Genomic DNA, 23,220 nt, shown 5'->3' on the forward strand with positions numbered 1-23,220 from the left:
GAGTTTATGAAGTTTAGAGTGGCTCTGCTATCGAGCATCACCATGACCCTTTGTCCTTGATGGGTTCCTCGTACACGAAATACCATACACCTTGGGCTCCTAGATAAGGCGATGGTTCCTCCACACTGTGCCAATGCTGCAATTCTCTTCGTACGGTTTAGATTAACCATTTTGGTGTCCTCATGGGGATGGTCGTCTTCTATAGGTAGATCCTCCTAATTGTCCTCATCATCGAATACAACTTCAATGTAGTGTATTTTTCCTTTACCAAGGCATCTGTGCCTAGGCTCCCATGGTCCCTTACAATTGAAGCATAATTTCTTCCTTCGTAGCGACTGTCTAGTGGCTTCGTCTAACGAAGGTTTTTTCGCTAGGGGTTTGTTATCTTTGTCCTTTGGAAATACTGGCAGTTTGGAGTGTGAGTAACCTCGAGAGGATGATGTTGATGAAGATACCATGCTTTGTGCCTTTTTTATAGCCTTCGAAAGGGTGGTAGGATTAAAACCTTTTACCCAACCCCTCGGTGGTTCCGTCAGTCTATCCATGAAAAGCACTAGCCGTCTCCTTTCAAGGACGCCTGTAACCAAAACAGAGAATTTTTGAAATTCTGTGATAGATTAGTCGACCGATCTAGTTTGCCTTAGTTGTGCAAATTGTTTGAAATTTATGTTCTAGATCTTTACCATTGAATCGATCTATCAATCTTTCAATGAATTCCACATAAGTATTTATTTAGTCATGCCCCAGTGTGATGGTGCCATGATGCCACCATTCATGCCTCACTCCCTCCAAGTGTAGAGCTGCAATTTGATTGCTTCTTCTGGCATCGGGTTAAGTTGGAAGTAAGTATCGACCTTCATTACACATGCTTGGGCTGATATGAATCGAGACCCATCAAATGGTGATAGATTTAGCTTACTCAACTTTCTTCTGAGATCATTGTTAGAATGTCCTCGGTTTCCACCTCCGGAATATCTCATTCTCAGTTCTGCGTAATCTTTGAGGATATATCCTCCAAATTTGCATTCTTCCAGTCTTCTCTCAACTTTTCTTGAAATTCTTCGAAGGTTGTATGCTTTCCTCCATGTGGTAACTCCGCCTGTGGAGGGAAAGACAACATGGAAGGTCAAGAGTGTGTTGGATGAGGGTTTTCCTTACTTGACACTGAGTCCGCGCTATGACCATTTTGTTCACCGGATATTTTATTGTTTGCCAATTTCCTAAGTGTTTCTTCCATAAGTCATTGAGTATCATTGATCTGTGCCAGATTCCTCGAAAGATCTATTAGGATCCTCATGAGTTTAGCAGTAGTGGGTTCTTGTTTTGCCATTCTATCAATTGAATGGGACCTTCTCTTCCGGCTATAAACTCTCATTCACTGTTCACAGACTGGGAGGATTGTTAACTCTAATACCACTGTAATGATCTATTTCCCTGTATTAGATGTCATGGTACTCTTACCCTCTTGTGATCTCCATTTCTGCCCTTGACAGGTTGCTGGAAGGGACCGCATGGTAGGATGGAGTGAGACCATATGGCATACGGTCATGGAATTTGTTTAGGGAGTGAATGTTTCAGCAATACGATGGCAACAAGGATAGGTCTGTACAGTGGCAAGAATATGTCTGTACGATGGACCGATTGGTTGTACGGTATAGGTGGAGAGGTGATGTATGGTGTGACTACCGTACGTGCAATAGGAAGATCATATGGTAGAGTTGGAAGTCGTGCAGTAGAGTGTTGTGTTTGTATGGTGAGGAGGGAACGAGATGTCCATATGGTAAAATGGAGCGTGTGCCAAGTTAGGGGAAGAGTAGTGTACAGTGGGGATTGCTTGGTAGCCATATGGTATGTGGAGTTGCAGCTGTATGGTAATGGCCATACACTGTGTTGCTTGTAGTTAGGTCATGGAATTTGCAGAGGGGCATACGGTGTCGATTGAGCTACCAACTAGATACTAGAACAATATATTCGCCAGTATGCCAATTAATGTCAATACAAGTGTTTTGCAATCCAATTCTAGGTATATATACGTATTTGCAAAGATGGTGCACGGATTTGCCAGATCTGAGCAAGTAATACAAAGACAGACTAGGGTGAGGGTTGAATCCCACCGAAACTGCAAGAGCCAAGTAGGGAAGATCTTTTACTTCCAAAATGGCGAACAACAAAGAATCCCAATGGGAATTTGCAGTACAAAGAATAATAAACCAAATCGCATACCAACTACTACCTACATGTTGTGCTTAAATACCCATTGGGGAAAACTTTGTGAGGGTTTACAAAGATAGTCGACGAACACAACTACCTACAGAAACAATTAAATAAAAATAGGTCCAAGATATACTAAATCAATCGGCCCATTAACAAAGGTTTGATTAATTATTTATTTTATGATGGGAACATTACAAAATCACAATTAAGGCATATGAAGAAGAGGCGAGATTTTCCAAAGGTCTCATAGTGGAACCATCAAATGGGACGTGCTCTGTCAAGTTCTTGACTTGCCTCTAGTGTATAACATTTTGCTAGGTAGACCATGAATCCATGATGTAGGCAGTTCCATTCACTAATCATTAGTGCATCAAGTTTTCTTACAATGGAATCGAGTTCACCATTATTGGTGACACCACATGCTTGCAATGCTCTTTAATAGACAATAGACACCATGGTCTTGAACAATAGAGTAGCTGAAAGCTCCTAGGCCGTACTAGTTGAGTGCGAACAAAATCTTAAGCTACTGAGAACACGCACGAACAAGTTCTAACAAAACTCTGTGACATCCCTCCCCATGTTGCCTAGGTCCTACAGGAAGCCCTCTGAGGCAATAAACCCAACTTCATCAGCAATGACCCAACCCTTTGTTCCTCTTACTATAAAGTTTGAGAAAGTCGCCTGTGCTTGGATCTATAGAGAAGACTGAAAAATAGGCTAAACACACTAAGATCACCCTTGAAAAGTATGGAAAGGACTCAAATTCCTTCGAAAGATAAGTTACTTTGGACAAGGACCCGTCGATGATCATAAAGATGCCATTATGGAACTATTAAGTGCTTCTGAAGGCCAGAAAGACAAACAAAATTGGCATTGGTTCCACCACAACTATATTTCAACCCATAGCTAACACAGGTCCAATCTAGAATTGGAAGATACATAGGTCAAAATTCAGAGCATGTCCCAAAAACGGTTACTCCTACAAATAACCAACCTTGGCTTACAACCCCTTCCAAAGAACTAGCTCTTTGAAAGAAGCTGACTTCATTCCCTCAACATCCCTTCTGTAGGGAGAGGATGAATAGGAAACTACCACTAAGGGCCATGAAACCAAAACAACAACTGATGCCTTTGTGGATGATCCAATAAATCAAGCACAGGCGTCCACGTCTCAACCACACCTTCACTCAGACAGTGACGATCCACATGCAGAGCATATCAACATGGTTATTTCCCAGTTTTTAGACAAAGCTGAAGGAAGAAAATCTAATACAATAGAATATGAAAGGGATTTGGCTTCAAATGCTACCAATGAATTGGATGTTGAGATTGTACATAGCTACACTAATCAACTCGACTTAAATGACAAGCCAAACGGTAGGTTGAATGAGTTTGGTCTACACGTCACTTTTGCGAACCTCATTGATGTGCTAGGATTCCTATCAAGATAGACACTCCTTCATCAAAAGTACATATAGACCTTGATTTACCTATCATGAAGTATGCTAGAAACATCGTTAACTAACTTGATTCTTCTACTTCTATCTCCCTCATGCATCCAAAGCTTATTGATTGGTCACAACAAAGCCAACTAGTTGATCTCCCCACTTTCCAGAATGACCCCACTTTCTAGAGTGACTACACTTCAACCTGTTACCTTCACACTGTTGAAGGTCACCATAAAGGGAGTAGGTCCCTCAAAATCAATAACTGCTAAGCATGTTGGGTCTTCATGCTCTAAACAAACATCCACTTCCTCATCGGCTAACTATAACCTTGTGGACCAACTTCAGTGAACATCAACACAAATCTCAATTTTTGAGTTGTTGAAGATATCTCCCACACTGGGAAATCTTGGAACAGTCGCTCCTTGTAGCTAACATGCTTAAAGATGTTGATGTTGAGCGATTCAGGACTATGGTGGATCATCTAACTTCAGCTCACTACCTATCCTTTTGCGAGGAGGATGATAAATCTATCAGCCATCCCACAATCCACCCCTTCATATTGAAATCCTCATATAAAAGCACTACGTCAAGCGTGTTGTGATACATGGAGGAGCATGTTTAAATATATGATACATAACTTGATCCAACAACTTGGTTTTTTCCAAACAAGTCATTGACCAAAGATGCAAAATCACAATGTAGTGTTCCCACGTCCCTCCAAGACCAAGAAATTGCTCGAACAGTGCAGACCGTACGGCGGTGCACAGGAGGACGACGTACGGTTACTGGAAATGGCGTACAAGAACAAGTTCAGATGACCGTACGGTGTGCCTGGGAGCTGATAGTGGAGGTCGTCCAGAAACTAGTGATAGAATGAGCTAGCCGTATGGTGGGAGGGGCCAAATATGGCTGTACGGTGCAACAATCTGCCTATAGGGAATACTACAGTCCGTACGATGACAGCAAAGGCTGTACGAAAGCAATGTAAGTCTGAGATGCTGTACGGGTATGGAGTCCAAACAGTGTGGGAGAGATAAGGAGACCGTACAGTGGCTGAGGGAAGCTGTATGGATGGATGGAAGGTAAGGGAGGGTAGTACGAAGGAATGGATGGGTGCAGCACGGAAACACACAGAATATAGAATATTATTATCAAATCAATAGTACTCACTGTAGATTTCAAACATCAAATAATGCTCGAACAAGTATGAAGAATAATCACCAGTTGATAAGCATTTGCAAATAATGAAAGCACTCCAAATTGCCGGATACAGACTAGTTGAACATTGACGGAATAGGGTGAGGGTTGAGACCCACCGAAACCGTGCAAGCCAAATAGGGAAGGTCTTTCACTTCCGAAATGGCGAACAATGCCGAACTCCAATAGGAATCCTCAGTACAGAGAGATATAATCCAAAAGCATGCCTATAGACTACCTACGAGTCGTGCTTAAATACTTGTTGAGAAAAGCTTTCCGAGGGTGTACAAAATTAGCCGACGGCGACACAAACTATGAAAACAAAAATAAAAATGGGTCCGAGATAAAATAAATAAATCGGCCCGTTACAAAGATTAAATTATTATTTATTTTATAACGGGGACATTATAGTCCAAAATTTGCTTGTCCTCAAGCAAGTGCAACGCCGGGTGCTAGAGGATGTGCTCGCCTTCCCACGTTGCGTTGTCCAACAGTAGGTGTCACCAGCGTACCAAGTATTCCCTCACAGTGCAGTTCAATAGGGCCTTTTCACGCACTTCAAGAATCTCAACAGGTTCAAGAATGAGCTTCCCTTCCTCATTGAGTGGCGAAAGGTCGGTAGTGACAATGACGTTTTGCCCTATAGCCTTCTTCAGACAGGAAACATGGAAGGCATTCTGAATGCGGCTACCCTCCGGAAGTTCCAGTTCGTACGCTATCTCACTGATGCGATGGATCACGTGATAGGGACCATAAAAGCGTGGCTTCAATTTCTCTTTACCTGCTCCTTTTAATGAAGACTGTCGATATGGCTGAAGCCGAAGATAGACCAGATCCCCTACTTCAAAACTCCTCTCTATCCGATGTCTATCGGTGTACACCTTTTGTCGATTTTGTGCTTGCTACAAGTTCTCTTTCAAGCTCCTCACTATGTCCTGCTCCTGCTGAAGCCAATCCTTCACCCTTGGAGCGCGACTGTCACCCAGAACTGTGCTGATGGAGAGGGGTTTGTGCCTGTACAGAGCGTTGGATGGCGCCATCCCGATAGACATGTGATACGTCGTATTGTAGCAATACTCCTTGAGATGGATCCATTTGACCCATGCGCATTGTTGTGTTGTGACGTCGTTCTGAAGGTAGCCTTCGAGCCATTTGTTCACAATCTCAATTTGGCCATCTGTCTACGAGTGGTAACTCGTGCTCGGTGATAACTCTATCTCAGTCATCCAAAACAATTCTATCCAGAAATTACTAACGAATCGTCCATCCCGATCACTAACGATGTTTCAGGGTAACCCGTGCAAGTGAAAGACCTCTTTGAAAAACAGATTGGCGACTTGTGCAGCCTGAAGATCTGAGGGGATGGCGAAGAAGTGTACACACTTTGTCAATCGGTCAACCACCACGTAGATACAATCCTTTCCATTCACCTTGGGAAGACCTGTTATGAAGTCCATTGATATACTTTCCCACTTATGTTTGGGAATCAGCAAAGGCTGTAACAGTCCAACGGGAAGAGTGTGTTCGGATTTGTTCTGTTGGCAAACCGTGCATTCTCTCACATGCTGCAACACGTTCCCCTTCAATGCCTTCCATGAAAATCTCTCCCGCATACTTCTATAAGTCTTAAGGAAGCCGGGTTGTCCAGCCAGAGATGAGTTGTGCACTTCCTTCAAGATCTTCTGCTTCAGTTTGGACTTTGGCACTAGGTAGATTCGATCTTTATAATAGATAATATCATCCACCACCCTGTACTGATCATCGTGGATGTGACCATCCATTATCTCACAAGCAAACGTATCCTTGGAATATTCTACCAACAGTTGTGCCTTCCAGTCAGTTGAGATCTGTTCTAGCGAGCAGATGGTGGGTTTTCAAGACAAGGCATCTACAACAACATTGTTCTTCCCTTTTACATATTCAATATCGAAATCAAAAGATTGAACTTTGCTTACCCATTTTTGTTGCTGTTTGTTCAAGTCCTACTGCTCCAGGAAATATCTCAGGTTGTTGTGATCCGTACGGACAACAAACTTGGCACCAACCAGATACTGTCAGAACTTGGTTAGTGCATGTACGATGGCCAACATTTCTTTATCGTAAATAGAATACAAGCGTTCTGCTGGTGTAAGTTTCTTGCTCTCATAGGCGATGGGGTGTTTGTCTTGCATCAAAACCGCTCCAATGCCCTCCTTGGACGCGTCGCATTCCAAAATGAACGATCAGGTGAAGTTAGGTAGTGCAAGAACCGGGCAAGTGCTCATGGCCTCTTTTAGCTTATCAAATGTGAGTTGTGCTTCTTCGTTCCACTAGAAAGCCCCTTTCTTCATCAGGTCTGTTAAAGGTGTGCTGAGCTGAGAAAATCCTTTGACAAATCTCCTGTAGTAACTGCACAATCCAAAGAACCCTCATAGATCTGTGAGTGATTTTGGGGGAGGCCAGTCAAGGATAGTCTGAATCTTCTCCTGATGCACTCGAACCCCATATTTACTGACAACATGTCTCAAGTACAATATTTTTGTCATACCAAACTCACATTTGGACTACTTGGCAAACAGGGACTATTCCTCCATGATACTCAGAACTTCATTCAGATGCTTTAGGTGCTCCTCCCATGTTCTGCTATAAATAAGATCATCAAAGAATACGAATAGATACTTACACAACTGTTTGTTGAAGATGCAGTTCATGCATGATTAAAATGTAGCAAAAGCGTTGGTCAATCCGAACGGTATGGCCAAGAACTCAGTGTGTCTGTAGTGGCAGTGAAAAGTTGTTTTCTCCACATCTTCCCTCATTCGGATCTAATGGTATCCAGAACGGAGATCTATTTTTGAAAAATAGACCGCGCCATGTAGTTCATCCAGCAACTCATCTATCCGTGGGATGGGATACCTGTTCTTTATTATCCTTCTGTTTAGCGCGCGATAGTCCACACACATGCGCATAGTTCCGTCCTTTTTGACCAACACCACTGATGACGTGAATGGGCTAGAACTAGGATGGATTCATCCTTTCTCAAGCAATTCCTAAATCGTCCACTTGATCTCATCCTTGAATTTGTTGGGGTGGCGGTATGGTGTGGTTATGACTGGTTTTGCCACTGGTTCCAACTCGATTGTATGTTCAAAGCCCCGATAAGGTGGTATGCCAGGAGGAATATGCATGAAGACATTTTCATGCCTACTTAAAATATCCTAAAGTTCATCATCTTGTAGAGGTGTTCGGTGCCCCTTCATAGGTTCCGCTGAGATGAAACAATGCGTAGCCCACTCAACGTCATCGTGCCGCAAGACTGCCTCCATCCGATGCGCGGAAACTTCCTTCGGACCTTCATTTGCCATCCCTCGGAGGACAACCTTCTTTCCATCAACCACAAAGTGAAGTCCATCTGCTTGAAACTTTGAGTGTACTCATCAAGTCTCTCCATCCACTGTATGCCCAGAATGACTTCCATGTCAGTGAGGTCCACTATGAAAAAGTCCTCTGTCACCGTGTGATTCGCCATTGTGATGCTTAGCTAGGGAACAAGGTGCGTGCAGGGCAGGAAGGTCCCTTCGGCTACCTTGACCTGAAAGCCTGTGTGTGCTTCTGTAGGGAGACTTCTTCGCTTTACCAAGGATGAGTTTATGAAATTCAAAGTAGCTTTGCTACCCAACATCACTGTAACCCTTTGTCCTTGAAGGGTACCCTGCACATGGAAAACTATGCACCTTGGACTGCCAGCCAATGCAATGGATCCTCCGCGCTGAACCAAGGCGGCAATCCTCTCCGTACAGTTTAAACTGGCTATGTTGGTGTCAGTGTTAGGTTGGTCATCTTCAACCGGCATTTCTTCCTGTTCATGTTCTTCCTCATCATCGGACACCACCTCGATGTAATGGATCTTTCCCTTCCCGAGGCATCGGTGGCCAGGCTCCCAAGGGCCCTTGCAATTGAAACACAATTTCTTCCTTTGAAGTTCCTATGGGGTGGCTTCATCCAATGACAGCTTCTTGGGCGGAGGTTTGTCTCTCGGAAACGTCAGTGGTTTCGGATGTGAGTGACTTCGAGAGGATGAGATCGATGCCGACGATGATGCCATACTTCATGCCTTACTGATTGCTTCTGACAGGGTAGACAGATTGAATCCCTTCACCTAGCCCTTCAGTGGTTCTGCTAGTCCGTCCATAAAGAGCATGACCCGCCTTCTTTCGGAGATGTCCATGACCAACATTGAAAGTCTCTGAAATTCAGCAATGAACTGACCTACGGATCCGGTTTGCGTCAGTTGCGCCAGATCTTTGAAATTGAGCTCGGGGTCTTTCCCATTGAATCATTCTATTAATCTCTCCGTAAATTCTGCATAGGTCTTTATTTGATCATGCCCTAATGTGATGGTGCCGTGGTGCCACCATACGTGTGCAACTCGTTTCGAGTGCAATGCAACAAATTTGATAGCTTCTTCTTCAGGCATAGGATTCAGCTGGAAGTAGGTATTGGCTTTCATCACCCACGCCTGTGCTGAAATGGAACCTGATCCATCAAATGGAGACAGGTTCACCTTACTCAATTTTCTCCTGAGATCATCGTTAAAGTATCCTCCTCTGTTTCCACCTCTCGAGTATCTCATCCTCAGATCTGCGTAATCTTTGTAGGAAATGTCCTCTTCAAGGTTTGCATTCCTCCAGTCCTCTCTTATCTCTTCGAAAGTTGGTAGTCTCTCTCCGTGATGTGCTTCTGTCCGTGGTGGGAAAGTCGGCATGGAAGGTCGAGAGCGTACTGGCTGAGGGTGTGGTTTACTTGATACTGAATCCGCGCTGTGTCCATTTTGTTCTCCGCCAACTTCTTGAGGGTTTCCTTCATGAGTCTCTACGTATCCGTGATCTGTGCTTGATTTCGGGCAAGTTCCTTCAGAAGTGCCACAAGTTCGGCGGCCGTCGGTTCCCGTTTGTTAGCCATTCAATCGACAGAATGCGTCCTTCTCTTCTAGCTATAAACTCTCATTCACCGTCCACAAGCTGGCAAGATCAAAGAGCTCTAATACCATTATTGTGTTCCCACATCCCTCCAAGACCAAGAAATTGCCTGAACAATGCAAACTGTACGGTAGTGCACAGGAGGACGATGTACGATTACTGGAAATGGCGTACAGGAACAAGTTCAAATGATCGTATGGTGTGCCTGGGAGCTGATAGTGGAGGCCGTACAGAAACTAGTGACAGAATGAGCTAGCTGTACGGTGGGAGGGGCCAAATATGGCCGTATGGTGCAGTAATCTGGCCGTATGGGAATACAGCAATCCGTATGGTGACAACAAAGGCCATACGGAAGCAATGGAAGTCTGAGATGCCGTACGAGTATGGAGTCCAGACAGTGCGTGAGAGATAAGGAGATCGTACAGTGGCTTAGGGAAGCCGTACCGATGGATGGAAGATGAGGGAAGGTAGTACGAAGGAATGGATGGGTGCAACACGGAAACACATAGAATACAGAATATTATTATTAAATCAATGGTACTCACTGTAGATTTCAAACATCAAATAATGCCCGAACAAGTATGAAGAATAATCACCAGTTGATAAGTATTTGCGAATAATGAAAGCACTCCAAATTGCCGGATACAGACTAGTTGAACACCGATGGAATAGGGTGAGGGTTGAGACCCACCGAAATCGTGCAAGCCAAATAGGGAAGGTCTTTCACTTCCGAAATGGCGAACGATGCCGAACTCCAACAAGAATCTGCAATACAGAGAGATATAATCCAAAAGCATGCCTATAGACTACCTACGAGTCGTGCTTAAATAACTATCGGGAAAAGCTTTCCGAGGGTGTACAAAATTAGCCGACGGCAACACAAACTACGAAAACAAAAATAAGAATGGGTTTGAGATAAAATAAATCAATTGGCCCGTTACAAAGATTAAATTATTATTTATTTTATAACGGGGACATTACACACAATCAAGGTTTATGAAGAAGAGGAGAGATCTTCCAAAGGTCTCATAGTGGAACCATCAAATGAGACATGGTCTATCAAGTTCTTGACTTGCATGCAGTGTATAAAATTTTGCTAGGTAGACCATGGATCCATGATGTAGATAGTTCCATCCACTTATCATCTGCGGATCAAGTTTTCTTACAATGGAGTCGAGGTTACCATTCCTTGTGACACCACATGCTTGCAATGCTCTTCGACAGACAATAGACACCTTGGTCCTGAACAACAAAGCAACTGAAAACTCCTAGGCCACACTAGCTTAGTGCAAGCAAAACTTAAGCGACTGAGAATACGCATGGACAAGTACTGACTAAACTCTATGATGTCCCTCCCCATATTGCCTAGGTCCTACAGGAAGCCCTTTGAGGTAATAAACCCAACTTCATCAGCAATGACCCAATCCTTTGTTCCTCTTACTAAAAAGAGTGAGGAGAAATTCGCATGTGCTTGGATCTACAGAGGAGAAGACAAAGAAAAATAGGCTAAACACGTTGAGATCACCCCTGAGAAGTATGGCAAAGAACTCAAATTCCTTCAAAAGATAAGTTATTTTGGACACAACCTCGTCAATGATCATAAAGATGCCATTGTGGAACTATTAAGTGCTTCTAAAGACCAAAAAGACAAAGACAAAATTGGCATTGGTTCCATTACAACTATATTTCAACATAGGCCCAACCTTTGATGAGGATCCAAAAGGATTGGAAGAAGACGTCAAAATTGAGAGCATGTCCTAAGAATGATTACTCCTACAAACAACCAACCTTGGCTTACAACCCCTTCTAGAGAACTAGCTCTCTAAAGAAAGCTGAGTTCATTCCCTCAACATCCCTTCTCTAGGGAGAGGATGGACAAGAAACTGTGTCTAAGGGCCATGAAACCACAACAACAATTGATGTCTTTATGGAGAATCCAAAAAATCAAGCAGAAGCGTCCATGTCTAAACCACATCTTCACTCGCAAAGTGATGATCCACATGTGAAGCATATCAACATGGTTATTTCTTGGTTTCTAGAAAAAGTTGAAGGAAGAAAATCTGATTCAGAAGAATATGAATGGGATTTGGCTTCATAAGCCACCAACAAATGGATGTTGATATTGTACATAGCTACACTAATCAGCTCAACTCAAATGACAAGTCGATCACTAGGTTGAATGAGTCTGGTCTACATGTCACTTTTGCAAGCCTCATTGATGATGCTAGGATTCCTATTAGGATACACACTCCATCAGAAGACCTTATAAACCTTGATTGACCTATGGTGGAATATGCTGGAAACACCATCAACTAACTTGAATCTTTTACTTCTATCTTCCTCATACATCCAAAGCTTATTGACTAGTCACAACATAGCCAATTAGTTGCTCTCCGCACTTTCTAAAATGACTACAACCTATTACCTTCACACTGTTGAACCTGTAGTCTCTTACATCATTGAGCCAGTTGTTGATTCGACAAAAGCAGACATCAAGTATCTTAGCCACAAAATAAAAACAAAAAGAAACAAGCACTCTGATGGCAAAAACCACGTAGTGGTGCTGTTAGAACCGATAATAGTAAAAGGAAATGGTGTCTATAAAGCTGAAAACTTCTTCGAGGCACCTGAGGATGAGGTACTTGATGTGTTGCCTATTCATTTACAAGAAAATCATCAAGTTTGATTGTAGTTATGTATGCAATCATTATAGGAACAAAGGAAGTTCCCCATATCATCCACTTGGCCCAATCTCTATTAGAAGATAAAAAGAAACAGTTCATTGACTTCTTCATAGAAAAGAAAATCAACTTCACCTAGACCTATTCTGATATGTAGGTCTAGACACAGATCTCATCATGCATCACCTTTCTATAGCACCAGGTGTTAAGCCTATTAAACAAAAATTAAGAAAGATGCATCCTCATGTAGCTCTACTCGTGAAGGTTGGACTTGAAAATCTCCTACCAGCGAGATTTATCAAAGCCATCGACTATACAAAATGGATATCAAGCATAGTCCTAGTCTCCAAAACAGACAAATCCATCAGAGTCTACACATTTTAGGGATTTGAACAAAGCTTGCCCAAGGGATGATTTTTCACTTCCTAACATTGACATGATAGCTGAGATGAACTCCTTGATGGACAGATTCACCATATATAGATCAAATCAAAATCACCCTCGAGGATTAAGAGAAAGTAGCATTCACTTGTAACTGGGGTACTTTTTGCTAGAATGTGATGTCATTTGGTCTGAAAAATGTCGGTACCACATATCAGAGAGCTATGGTAGCTACTTTTGATTACATGATGCACAACAAAATAGAAGACAGTGTGGATGATACCTTAGCAAAGTCTACACGACGAGCAACACATTTGTCCAATCTTGGTCTAATCTTGGATCGCATGGAATAGTTCAAACTCAGGCGCAATCCAAAGAAATGTTCATTTAGAGTCATATCAGGAAAACTACCTGGCTACATAGTCTCACCTAAAGGCATGAAGTTGATCTAGAAAAGGTTAAGGCCTTAATGGAGATGCCACCACCACAAAGCATCAGCCATGTAAGGGGTTTACAAAGAAAACTACAGTCTATTTGACAATTCATTTGTAATGTCCCCTTTTTGACAAGCACCAACTACTTATTTTATTTTAGCCTTTATTTTCCCCGGAGGCTAAAAAGGAAGAAATAAGGGGGAAAAGATATATAAAATTAATTACTTATAAGGTTACTAAACAATGAAATATTAAAAAGCAACTTTATATTTAATTGATTTAATATTAAAGTGACTAACATAATAAAATATCAAAAAGTCACTTAAAAGAATAAAGTGTTGGATTCCTCTAGAAGCTTCTTGGAGTTGCTTGTGAAGTCTTTATAAGGAGCCTTTGGGGGGTCATTTTACACATCTTGAGTTGCATATTCATCTATTGTGCTGAGAGCCTTAGTGCTTGCATACTTGCCTGAGGGTTTGAAGACTCTAAGGTGCCAATTTCGGTTGTGAGATATCAACCCTAGTTGGGAGTGGAGGAATTGGTATTCAACCAATTCATTTGTGATTAATTGGGAGATAATATTCAATGATTTTTGTTCAGCCCGTGTATCTAATTTTTGACATCAGTTGACAAGGAGAAAGGTTTCAGTTTTTGCAGCGGATCCGAAAAAGCAAAGCGAAAAAACAGAGCCAAAAAAGAAATCAGAAAAAGCAGATCCGAAAAAGCAGTCCGAAAAAAAAAGCGAAAAAGCAGAGCTGAAAAAGCAGTCCAAAAAAGCAGTCCGAAAAAGCAGTCCAAAAAAGCAAATCCGAAAAAAGCAAAGCCAAAAAGCATGTCATCTCAGCTACTTATTCCAGGTTCCTTTGGTATTTACATTTGGTAATTTTAGATGGATACATTTGACAAGTAATATATGTCTTTTTGTTACCAAAGTATTCAGTCATTGTAAACATTGAAGTATTGAAGGGAAATCAACTTAAGTCAGCTGTTCAGTTTGTATGCCAAATGTTCGTAAAAACGTCTCATTGCATAGTCATTCATAGGATGCATGCCAAGTGTTTGTGAAAATACCTCTTGGCTGTAGGTGTGCATTTTACATCAGAATTTCATGTACTTGCATTTGGAAAATAATAAAAAGAAGTTGCATATCAGTTTGATTTCCAATTAATTATTTTGCAATCATTTGTATTCATCAATATCATTGGCATTCAAAAATCATAGAAAAACAACAAACATCAGCAAATTGAGGCTGCAAGGGAAGTGTTTGACAAAATTCCTAAGGCAGAAAAACAGGGATAAAACTTCAAAAATTGTCAAGGCACTTTACATCATTTCTTAGCTAGCTGACAGAGCCCAACACTTTACGAAGATACTCCATAAGGGAGCCACATGCATCTGGAGTATGGAGTGCGATAAGAGCCTTAATCAGATTAAAGAGTATCTTGAAAATCCACCTATACTCATGTCACCTATTCAGAGAAAGTCGCTCATTTTGTACATTTCAGCTACAACTACCTCACTAGGTGCATTATTGGCTCAACAAGATGAAACTAAAAAAGAGCATGTCATATATTACATCAGCAGAATGTTGATATCTCATCAGATCAACTACAACAACATTGAAAAGGCTTGCTAGGCCGTTGTGTTTGTCTGTCAAAAGTTGCATCACTACAAGCTCACTTGTACTACATAGCTGATAACTAAAATTGATCCCCTGAAGTACCTACTCAACAAAGTAATCTTGACAAAAATACTTGCTAAATGGATGATTCTTTTTTAATTTGATATTGAATATGTCGACTGCAAGACTATTAAAGAACAAGTTATTGTAGATCAATTGGCTAGTATCCTACTATAGGATGACACACCAATGTAAATCGAATTTCCTAATTCTTGAATCATGTACCTTACAAAGCATGCATGGAAACTCTTCTTTGATGGCTCCTACACACAACATAGTTTAGGTGTTTGAGTTCACTTTGTTACTCCTTAGGGCTACACAATACCCAAAGATGTCCAAGTTATTGTTTTCTTGTACAAACTTTATTGCTAAATACAAAGCTTTGATAAATGGTATCAAGATAGGTATTGAGTGGAAGATTGTGGAACTACATTATGGTGATTCACAACTTATCATAAACCAAACAAACAATGAGTACCAGACTAAGAATGAAAAGTTGATGCCACACAAATGGATAATCGACGATCTTAAAAAATACTAAGTTTTTATCTCTTTCTGACAAATACCAAAGAGTGAAAACAAAGTTGTTGATGTGATGGCTACCTTAGCATCCAACCTTCAATCACAAGAACATGAATCATGTTATGAGTTTTTGGTGGAAGAACTGCATTACCCTACCTACAATTCCTCAAACTCCCATACCATCTGTGTTATCATTGGCCATGAATCAATGCTCCAAAACACTTCATGATGATAATAAGACAACAATATGAGACCATTACTAGAGTCTTCATTGCATTTTAATCCTAGGCTTGCATTCTAGAATTTGCATCTTGCATGAGCTAAGGTACACCTCAATCTTGACTTATCAAATAGACACGATTCTCATCAAATCTTACAGTTAACTACGTGAATCATCTCTAATCGAATCTTCAACTCAGTCTCCTTCATCTTGCAAGATAAAATGGGTTAGTAATCACATCATCATATCATCTATTCAAGTGCTAAGTCTTCAAGTCATTTAGAAAGTTAGTGTACAAATGATCCCTTGGGCCCCTTATATATTTTTTGAACTAATTTTCAACTTTCTCTGATTGGCTTAAAATTCACACCCTTGGCTAATTTCAACATATTGGATCCATTTTCAAGATAGAAATCAAATTTTGAATTCATTTGCCAAGTTACATCAGTCAGCCAAACTTTTTGGTCAAACACAATTGACCACCTTCTAAATCATGCCTATAGATATCCAAATTCTTCATCAACTGTAGTCAAACCTAGTCAAGCCTAGTCAAACAAGGGAAATTTCTCATCACCAAGTGGTCAAACTTGATCAAAATGATCTTCGAATCTATCAAAATCTATTCCCAATCATTTTTTACCCAATCTAATCACTACTCTATCAAATCTACCTCCTTTCTTCAACCCCACTACCTCATTTTGATTTCAATACCAAGGAAACATGAATATTCTATCATTAGTTCTTGAAACTTCAAAGCAATCAAGGCTTCATCACTAGGGGAATTTCAGCTTCATCAAGAACCATATCAAGTTTAGATTCTTCAACCTTCTGCACAAGTGATTTGATCGCTACACATCAAATTGCTCAGGGCAAGTACACAATCTAAACAGGGGCATATTAGTCTCATCACACCACATCAGTCTGATAGTGTCCAAATCAAGCAAACGGTCCTAATGTTCAATTTCTGCACTTCACATCAAACTGTGCATTCAGGGCTTTTCATTAATTCTCATTCAATCAAGTTCAAAAACAATGTAACTGATCTTCATTCCATCAAATTCGCAGTCAATTTACTATCAATCTTGCTAACCTTCAATCGTTCAAGTTCAAAGTTAGTATCCTCAAAATCAATGTATCGATTTATGTTCCATCAAGTTTGAAATAGGTATAGTTGCTCTTGTTCAATCAAGTTCGAAGTCAGTTCCTAGAACTGAGAATAGGTCATCACTTTAAAACAACAATTAGACATCAACACATTCTTTGACTCAATTAGTTGCTCACACAATGACTCAAAGGGGCAAATGTAATCACCTACTTTTGATCTAGCAAACTATGTGACCTGATTCTCAAACTATTAACTTTAATCTTATTCTAAACCTGACTATGCAAGAAAATCCACTTTGCATAATTATTTTATCATTTCCTCTGAAAATTTAATGCTATACTAAGTTTCGACCTCCTAAGTCTATAACATCTTCTAGCTCATTTAATTAAAAGAAAACTCACATTTTAATTAAATAAAAAGATCCCATTAATGTGCACACAAAATCAAATTAAAAGAAATAACTAAAGTGAAAGTGCACATCATTTTGAAAGTTTCTAAAAACAAGAACACACGGATCAACCAAAGAAACATCTCTAGCATTGCTCAACTTTGCATCTTGACCATTCATTTGACTTCTATGAATCTATTAAATGAAGCCACCACCTTAGCTCAAAGGATCTTAGCCTTAGAATTGGTCTATAGCTTCCTATCTAAAGTGTACAAGATCTATGCAATAGTGCTCTTAGATTTGCAGTAAAGGGACCTTACATGTACAATCTAGAATAGAAGATTCAAGAGAAAACATGCAATGAGGATAGAAGCTCTCAATATTTTGTCACAAAATGCGATTCAAAACTATACTAAATGAATAACATTAAGCTAAATATGCATGCAAGTAACAAAGCTATCGAAGATAATATTAAGCTATGAGAATGCAATCATTTTGAAAGTTTCTAGAAACAAGAACACACGTATCAACCAAAGAAACATCTCTAGCATTGCTCAACTTTGCATCTTGACCACTCATTTGACTTCTATGAATCTATTAAATGAAGCCACCACCTCAGCTCAAAGGATCTTAGCCTTAGAATTGGTCTATAGCTTCCTATCTAAAGTGTACAAGATCTATGCAATAGTGCTCTTAGATTTGCAGTAAAGGGACCTTACAAGTACAATCTAGAATAGAAGATTCAAGAGAAAACATGCAATGAGGATGGAAGCTCTCAAGATCTTGTCACAGAATGCGATTCAAAACTATACTAAATGAATAACATTAAGCTAAATATGCATGCAAGTAAAAAAGCTATCAAAGATAATATTAAGCTATGAGAAACATATAGCATTCTCATAGCTTAATATTTTCTTCGATAGCTTTTTTATTTGCATGCATATTTAGCTTAATGTTATTCATTTAGTATAGTTTTGAATCGCATTCTGTGACAAGATCTTGAGAGCTTCCATCCTCATTGCATGTTTTCTCTTGAATCTTCTATTCTAGATTGTACTTGTAAGGTCCCTTTACTGCAAATCTAAGAGCACTATTGCATAGATCTTGTACACTTTAGATAGGAAGCTATAGACCAATTCTAAGGGTTTTCATCACTAGCTTGTTTGAATCTATGTACTCTTGGAAATAATGGACTATAGAAGTGTAGGTGATAGAAACTAATAACCACATTTCACACACAACAAAAAATTAGGGTTCATTTCTTATAGCTTAATATTATCTTCGATAGCTTTTTTACTTGCATGCATATTTAGCTTAATGTTATTCATTTAGTATAGTTTTGAATTGCATTCTGTGACAAGATCTTGAGAGCTTCCATCCTCATTGCATGTTTTCTCTTGAATCTTCTATTCTAGATTGTACTTGTAAGGTCCCTTTACTGCAAATCTAAGAGCACTATTGCATAGATCTTGTACACTTTAGATAGGAAGCTATAGACCAATTCTAAGGGTTTTCATCACTAGCTTGTTTGAATCTATGTACTCTTGGAAATAATGGACTATAGAAGTGTAGGTGATAGAAACTAATAACCACATTTCACACACAACAAAAAATTAGGGTTCGTAGTGCATCTTATTTAATAAATCCTTAATAATACAATCTTGGATTTGGATCCTACAATCACAACACGAAAGACATATATATATTTCAAGGTTAGTTGAACCGCAATACATACTCAAGTTGCAAACATGCTAGGGGAAGAGCCATGATGGGAATGCCAAACACCATTTTTACTCCAAGACTGACAGTGGATGTCTACCACAACCGCCTCCCTTGTCAACTTCTACATGCTTTTCCCAATAATGTCTCTTCACGCTACAGATAGTTATCATCATGTGGGGTTGGGTAAAGATCGTTGTTATAAGCTAGGGTTGTCGTTGCACCAGAAGATCAGCCTGTCAATGCCTGATACAACCACTAAACTTGTAAAACACAGGAGGCGATTAAGCCATGTCAGGAATCTCAAAGGAGAACATTGGCAATTAGTCCAACAACCCCCCAACACCCCCCCCCCCTAAGTGTCACCTAAGGAGATTCGAACTTGTGACCAAGCTCTGATACCACTTGTTACAAGCTAGGGTTATCGTTGCACCAAAAGATCAACTTGTCAATGCCCAATACAACCACTAGACTTATAGAACACATGAGGTAGTTAAGCCATGTCATAAATCTCAAAGGGGAATGTTGGCGGTAAGTCCAACAATTGTGAGGGTTTATGACTCCTTGGGATAATAGTCCTACTAGGACAGCCTTGTTATGACTCCCTCACCACCCTTCTCTTACCCCTTAGGTGCTCTCTCAAATAAGGTTGGTTACAAAGAATGAAACACTTTCACATAATTGTCATAATAGGCAACTTTTAGTCATCCACAATGATATATGATATCACATAGTTTCAAGCATTGTTCATTATATATACACATATATAAACAACATATATTTACCTAATAGTCATGTGGGCACCAAAAGCTATTTGGCTAAGCAAGTTGTCAAATGGACAAGGGGTAAAATGTACTGCTAGTACTTAGTGAAGTGGAGAAGGAATTCAATAGAGGATACTTCTTGGATGACCGAATTGAACATCAACAAGCATTTTGGAGTACCCTTGCAGACCTCACACGAAGCTTATGAGCCAACTTTTTGCTCCTTGGGAGCATGACGGATGAGAATCATTTAATTTTAATCAAGGTTTGGATTATTTGTTGTGTTGGGAATTAAATTACATGTTAAGAGGTATCTAATTTGGCTAGAATAAATTAAAAGTCATAAATTCCACATTTTGGTGTGTTACTCAGCCCCAAGCATCTAATCAAGGGTTCTAATGCATAGTTGATGAACTATGGTTTGAAAGAGCATGGGGTAGGTACTGATGACATCCCTTTCAAAAACATTTGGACAAGTCAGTTTTATTATGTTTTGGAAGAAAAAATTTGAGGCTTTTATTACAGCTATGCTAGCAGGGTTTGGACCGGGGTTTAAGGCTTCCATTTTTCAAAATAAATGAGATTTCAAGCATTTGTTGTATATCCTTCTTGCTTGTGGAGCATCATTAGTTAGTCTTATCCAAGCATTATACAAAATATTAAGTCCAATTGGTACCTGTAAGAGATACGAAACTAAAAAGTTCCTCATTTTTTCTAATCTCCACTGCTCTCTCAAAACCCTACCAAAGGTTTAAGGATGCGTTTCAAGGTTTGGGGGTTAAATGCTTCCCCAATCGATGAAACTAAGTCTGTGTCAACCTACTTCACTAGTTCAAGTACGTTATGTACTATTTTGGAACATGTAAGATGGTTGTCTCTCAATAAAACACTTTCGGACACCAGGAGGGCTAACTGAGATTAACAATTGTCCAATTTGAAGGGTTTAGATTGGAGGATGCCACTGTAAGAGTTGTATCTACATAAAGGATATCTGAATGTGTGTCCCACAAGATTTGTCCTAAAGCAGAGTACTAGGAAGAGACAATTTGTCAAGCAAGTCGCTGATCATTGTACTTTTTCTGCAAATTCCTTTCCCTCTGCATCAATAGTATTCATGTCTAATTTTGGTTAACATGAAAGAAAGATGAGAAAGTTGAAGGAAAACATTAAAAAAAAAACTTTCGAGCATACATATTTTGAGTTGCAAATTCTTTTAAGAATAACTTGATCTGTATTTAAACTAAATGTTCTACAACAGCAAGACAGCACATGAATTCACAAACCTCATGGCCAGAATCAGTAATAAGAACTTCATCTTCAATCCGGATACCTATCCCCCGAAACCTGTTATTTTATAGCCAAACAAGACAGATTATTACTATATAATCCAAGCAAACCAGTCTATATTTTCCAGATTTGCTTCATCGGTGGAAGCAATCTTAGATTGTTATTTTACCTTTCTGGTACACTGCTATTTTCTGGAATATAAACACCTGGCTCAATTGTAATTACCTGTTTAAGAAAACAGGGCCATGAACTCTTTTAGCCTTTCTCAAGAAAAAAAAACATACATTGTTTGGTAGTGCGAATAAATATATAAAATGAATTTCAGCACAAGGAACTCTAATTTTTTGAGACATGGACTATAGACACAATCTATACATTGATAGAAAATGAAATTTAACAAAAGAACTGATGAACCAAGATAGTTGCAAGTAATCACTTTTGAGGGAAAAATTGCTTTTATTGCATGGTTATTAGTTTTAAATCATATCCCTTGTTAATCATTAACCATATTGTGGGGAAGACGACATTACAAGAAGGGTGCAGTCACCCCAAAACGTATGGACGGGGCAGATATTAAACAATCATGTCCAAAGATAACCAGAAGGAAACAAATTATTAAATCCCATTGAGACATCTGTTTTACAAACTATTGTTACAGTGTTAATCATTGATGGAATATATGCTGTGCTAGCAGAAATGCCAGCAGCAAGTTGTGCACTGTCCATTGATCCGTAAGTCTGTAAAACTAACTTGATTATAATAAGCTAGTCATTAGTGAGAATTGTCTTCCAGGTTTGCAACATCTGTTGATTGAGGGAGAATTGTGGAAGATGATCATGGTCATTGACACAGTGACATGTAAATGTTGAGACATCAAAAAGTCACACGATTAACGGTTAAGATGTTGATGGTCCTGACTCCTCACTGATGATAATCAACAGATCAAAGGTTCAGATGTTAATTAGCTAGCTGTCAACACCAATTGTTATGCTGATACGAGATATATGACTCCTTGAGATACAATGGTTGTCTATTGCTAAAATTTAATAAAAATTTGTTTGGAGGTAATCGATATACATATCAGGTGAAATTTATGATATCTAATGATACCTAATAAAAATTATCTTCACTCCACAAGGGATGCAGATTTATGATAGTAAGTATATAAATTATTTTAGATATTGGAATGAAAAAAAAAAATTCGCGTTTATGAGAGATTTTTTCATTAGTTCAATTCAACATCCAAACCCTATTATGCATGGCCATAATTGGAGATGGAAAAGGTCTTAATAATTTTCTTTCATTATAATAAAGAGGTTGAGTTAAACCCTTCATCAAAAAGGCTTGTTCTAGAACCATGGGAGGTCAGTAGGTCTAGTAGCATTCTGAAGGATAACAATAGCTGATGTCATTTGACATGTGCACCCACACGCACACAAAGAAATGATGGTAGTGTAGAACATCATAGGAAATTTAGCCATCATAGGTTTACTGATGGTCACACTCTAATCCTGTCCATGACAGTAGGAAAACTAATCATAGGTTTACTGATGGTCACACTCTAATCCTGTCTATTTAAATTTGAATAAAACACCATTGCAAATGAACATTTGAAGTGTTTGTGTATGGGTCCCCACTTGTGACTGTAGTCTTCATATATTTTCATTAGCGTGCAAGCCATTACAACGAAAGAACTCCATTAAAGCCTTAGGAAGACAAGTAACAAGATGCACAGAACACTAACAAATCTTTGCAGAGTTAAAATTCTTCAAATATAATGCATGTGTATATTACAAAATGAGATGTTTGAAATAATCTGATACGCGTATATCTTTTACTCTTTCTAGCATTTATAACATTTAAAAGATGCTCTAATTCATAGATTTACTTATATACACAAAAGCTATCTATCTAATTCTGTACACACGATACGTTCTAGTTTCTTTTAGAATCAATTTACGTTATTTCTGAATTCCAGGATGGAATAGTCCAAATTTAGATTAAGAAGCTATTGGGTCAATCAACATTGTAAGGAGCTGTGATAAGCATAAATCTACAGTGACGACAATTATTGGCTCAAACATCTAGGCTCCTACCTTCCCGTGCTCTTTAATAGAGTTGTGTGCACCAATATTCCGGACTCTTGGTCGACACATGATTTTTCCAATTCATAAATCTGGGTTGGTTTCAGACCTCGATAATTATAGGATCATCATGATAG

At 39.5% G+C, this 23,220-nt stretch overlaps 1 protein-coding gene across 8 annotated transcripts in view; it reads right to left on the reverse strand.

The window, feature by feature from the left end:
• Window positions 1-23,220, reverse strand: part of LOC149579640 (Metallopeptidase M24 family protein) — a 290,429-nt gene that overhangs the window by 57,347 nt on the left and 209,862 nt on the right. For 7 of the 8 annotated variants that reach the window (XR_016352550.1, XR_016352548.1, XR_016352549.1 and 4 more), the window contains 2 exons: window positions 21,169-21,224; window positions 20,996-21,056 (listed from right to left, as the gene is read on the reverse strand). Coding sequence is in view for 3 of the 8 variants with exons in the window: in XM_089786206.1 (XP_089642332.1) it covers window positions 20,996-21,056; window positions 21,169-21,224 (117 nt within the window). In the remaining 5 variants the exon portion in view is untranslated. Of the gene's footprint in view, window positions 1-20,295; window positions 20,810-20,995; window positions 21,057-21,168; window positions 21,225-23,220 lie in introns of those variants that run through there. The other variant, XM_089786207.1, reaches the window with a different exon arrangement.

This window comes from Cupressus sempervirens, chromosome 1 (genome assembly GCF_028749045.1).
Source record: "Cupressus sempervirens isolate cs-2001-9-10 chromosome 1, ASM2874904v1, whole genome shotgun sequence".
Taxonomy (NCBI): Eukaryota; Viridiplantae; Streptophyta; class Pinopsida; order Cupressales; family Cupressaceae; genus Cupressus; species Cupressus sempervirens.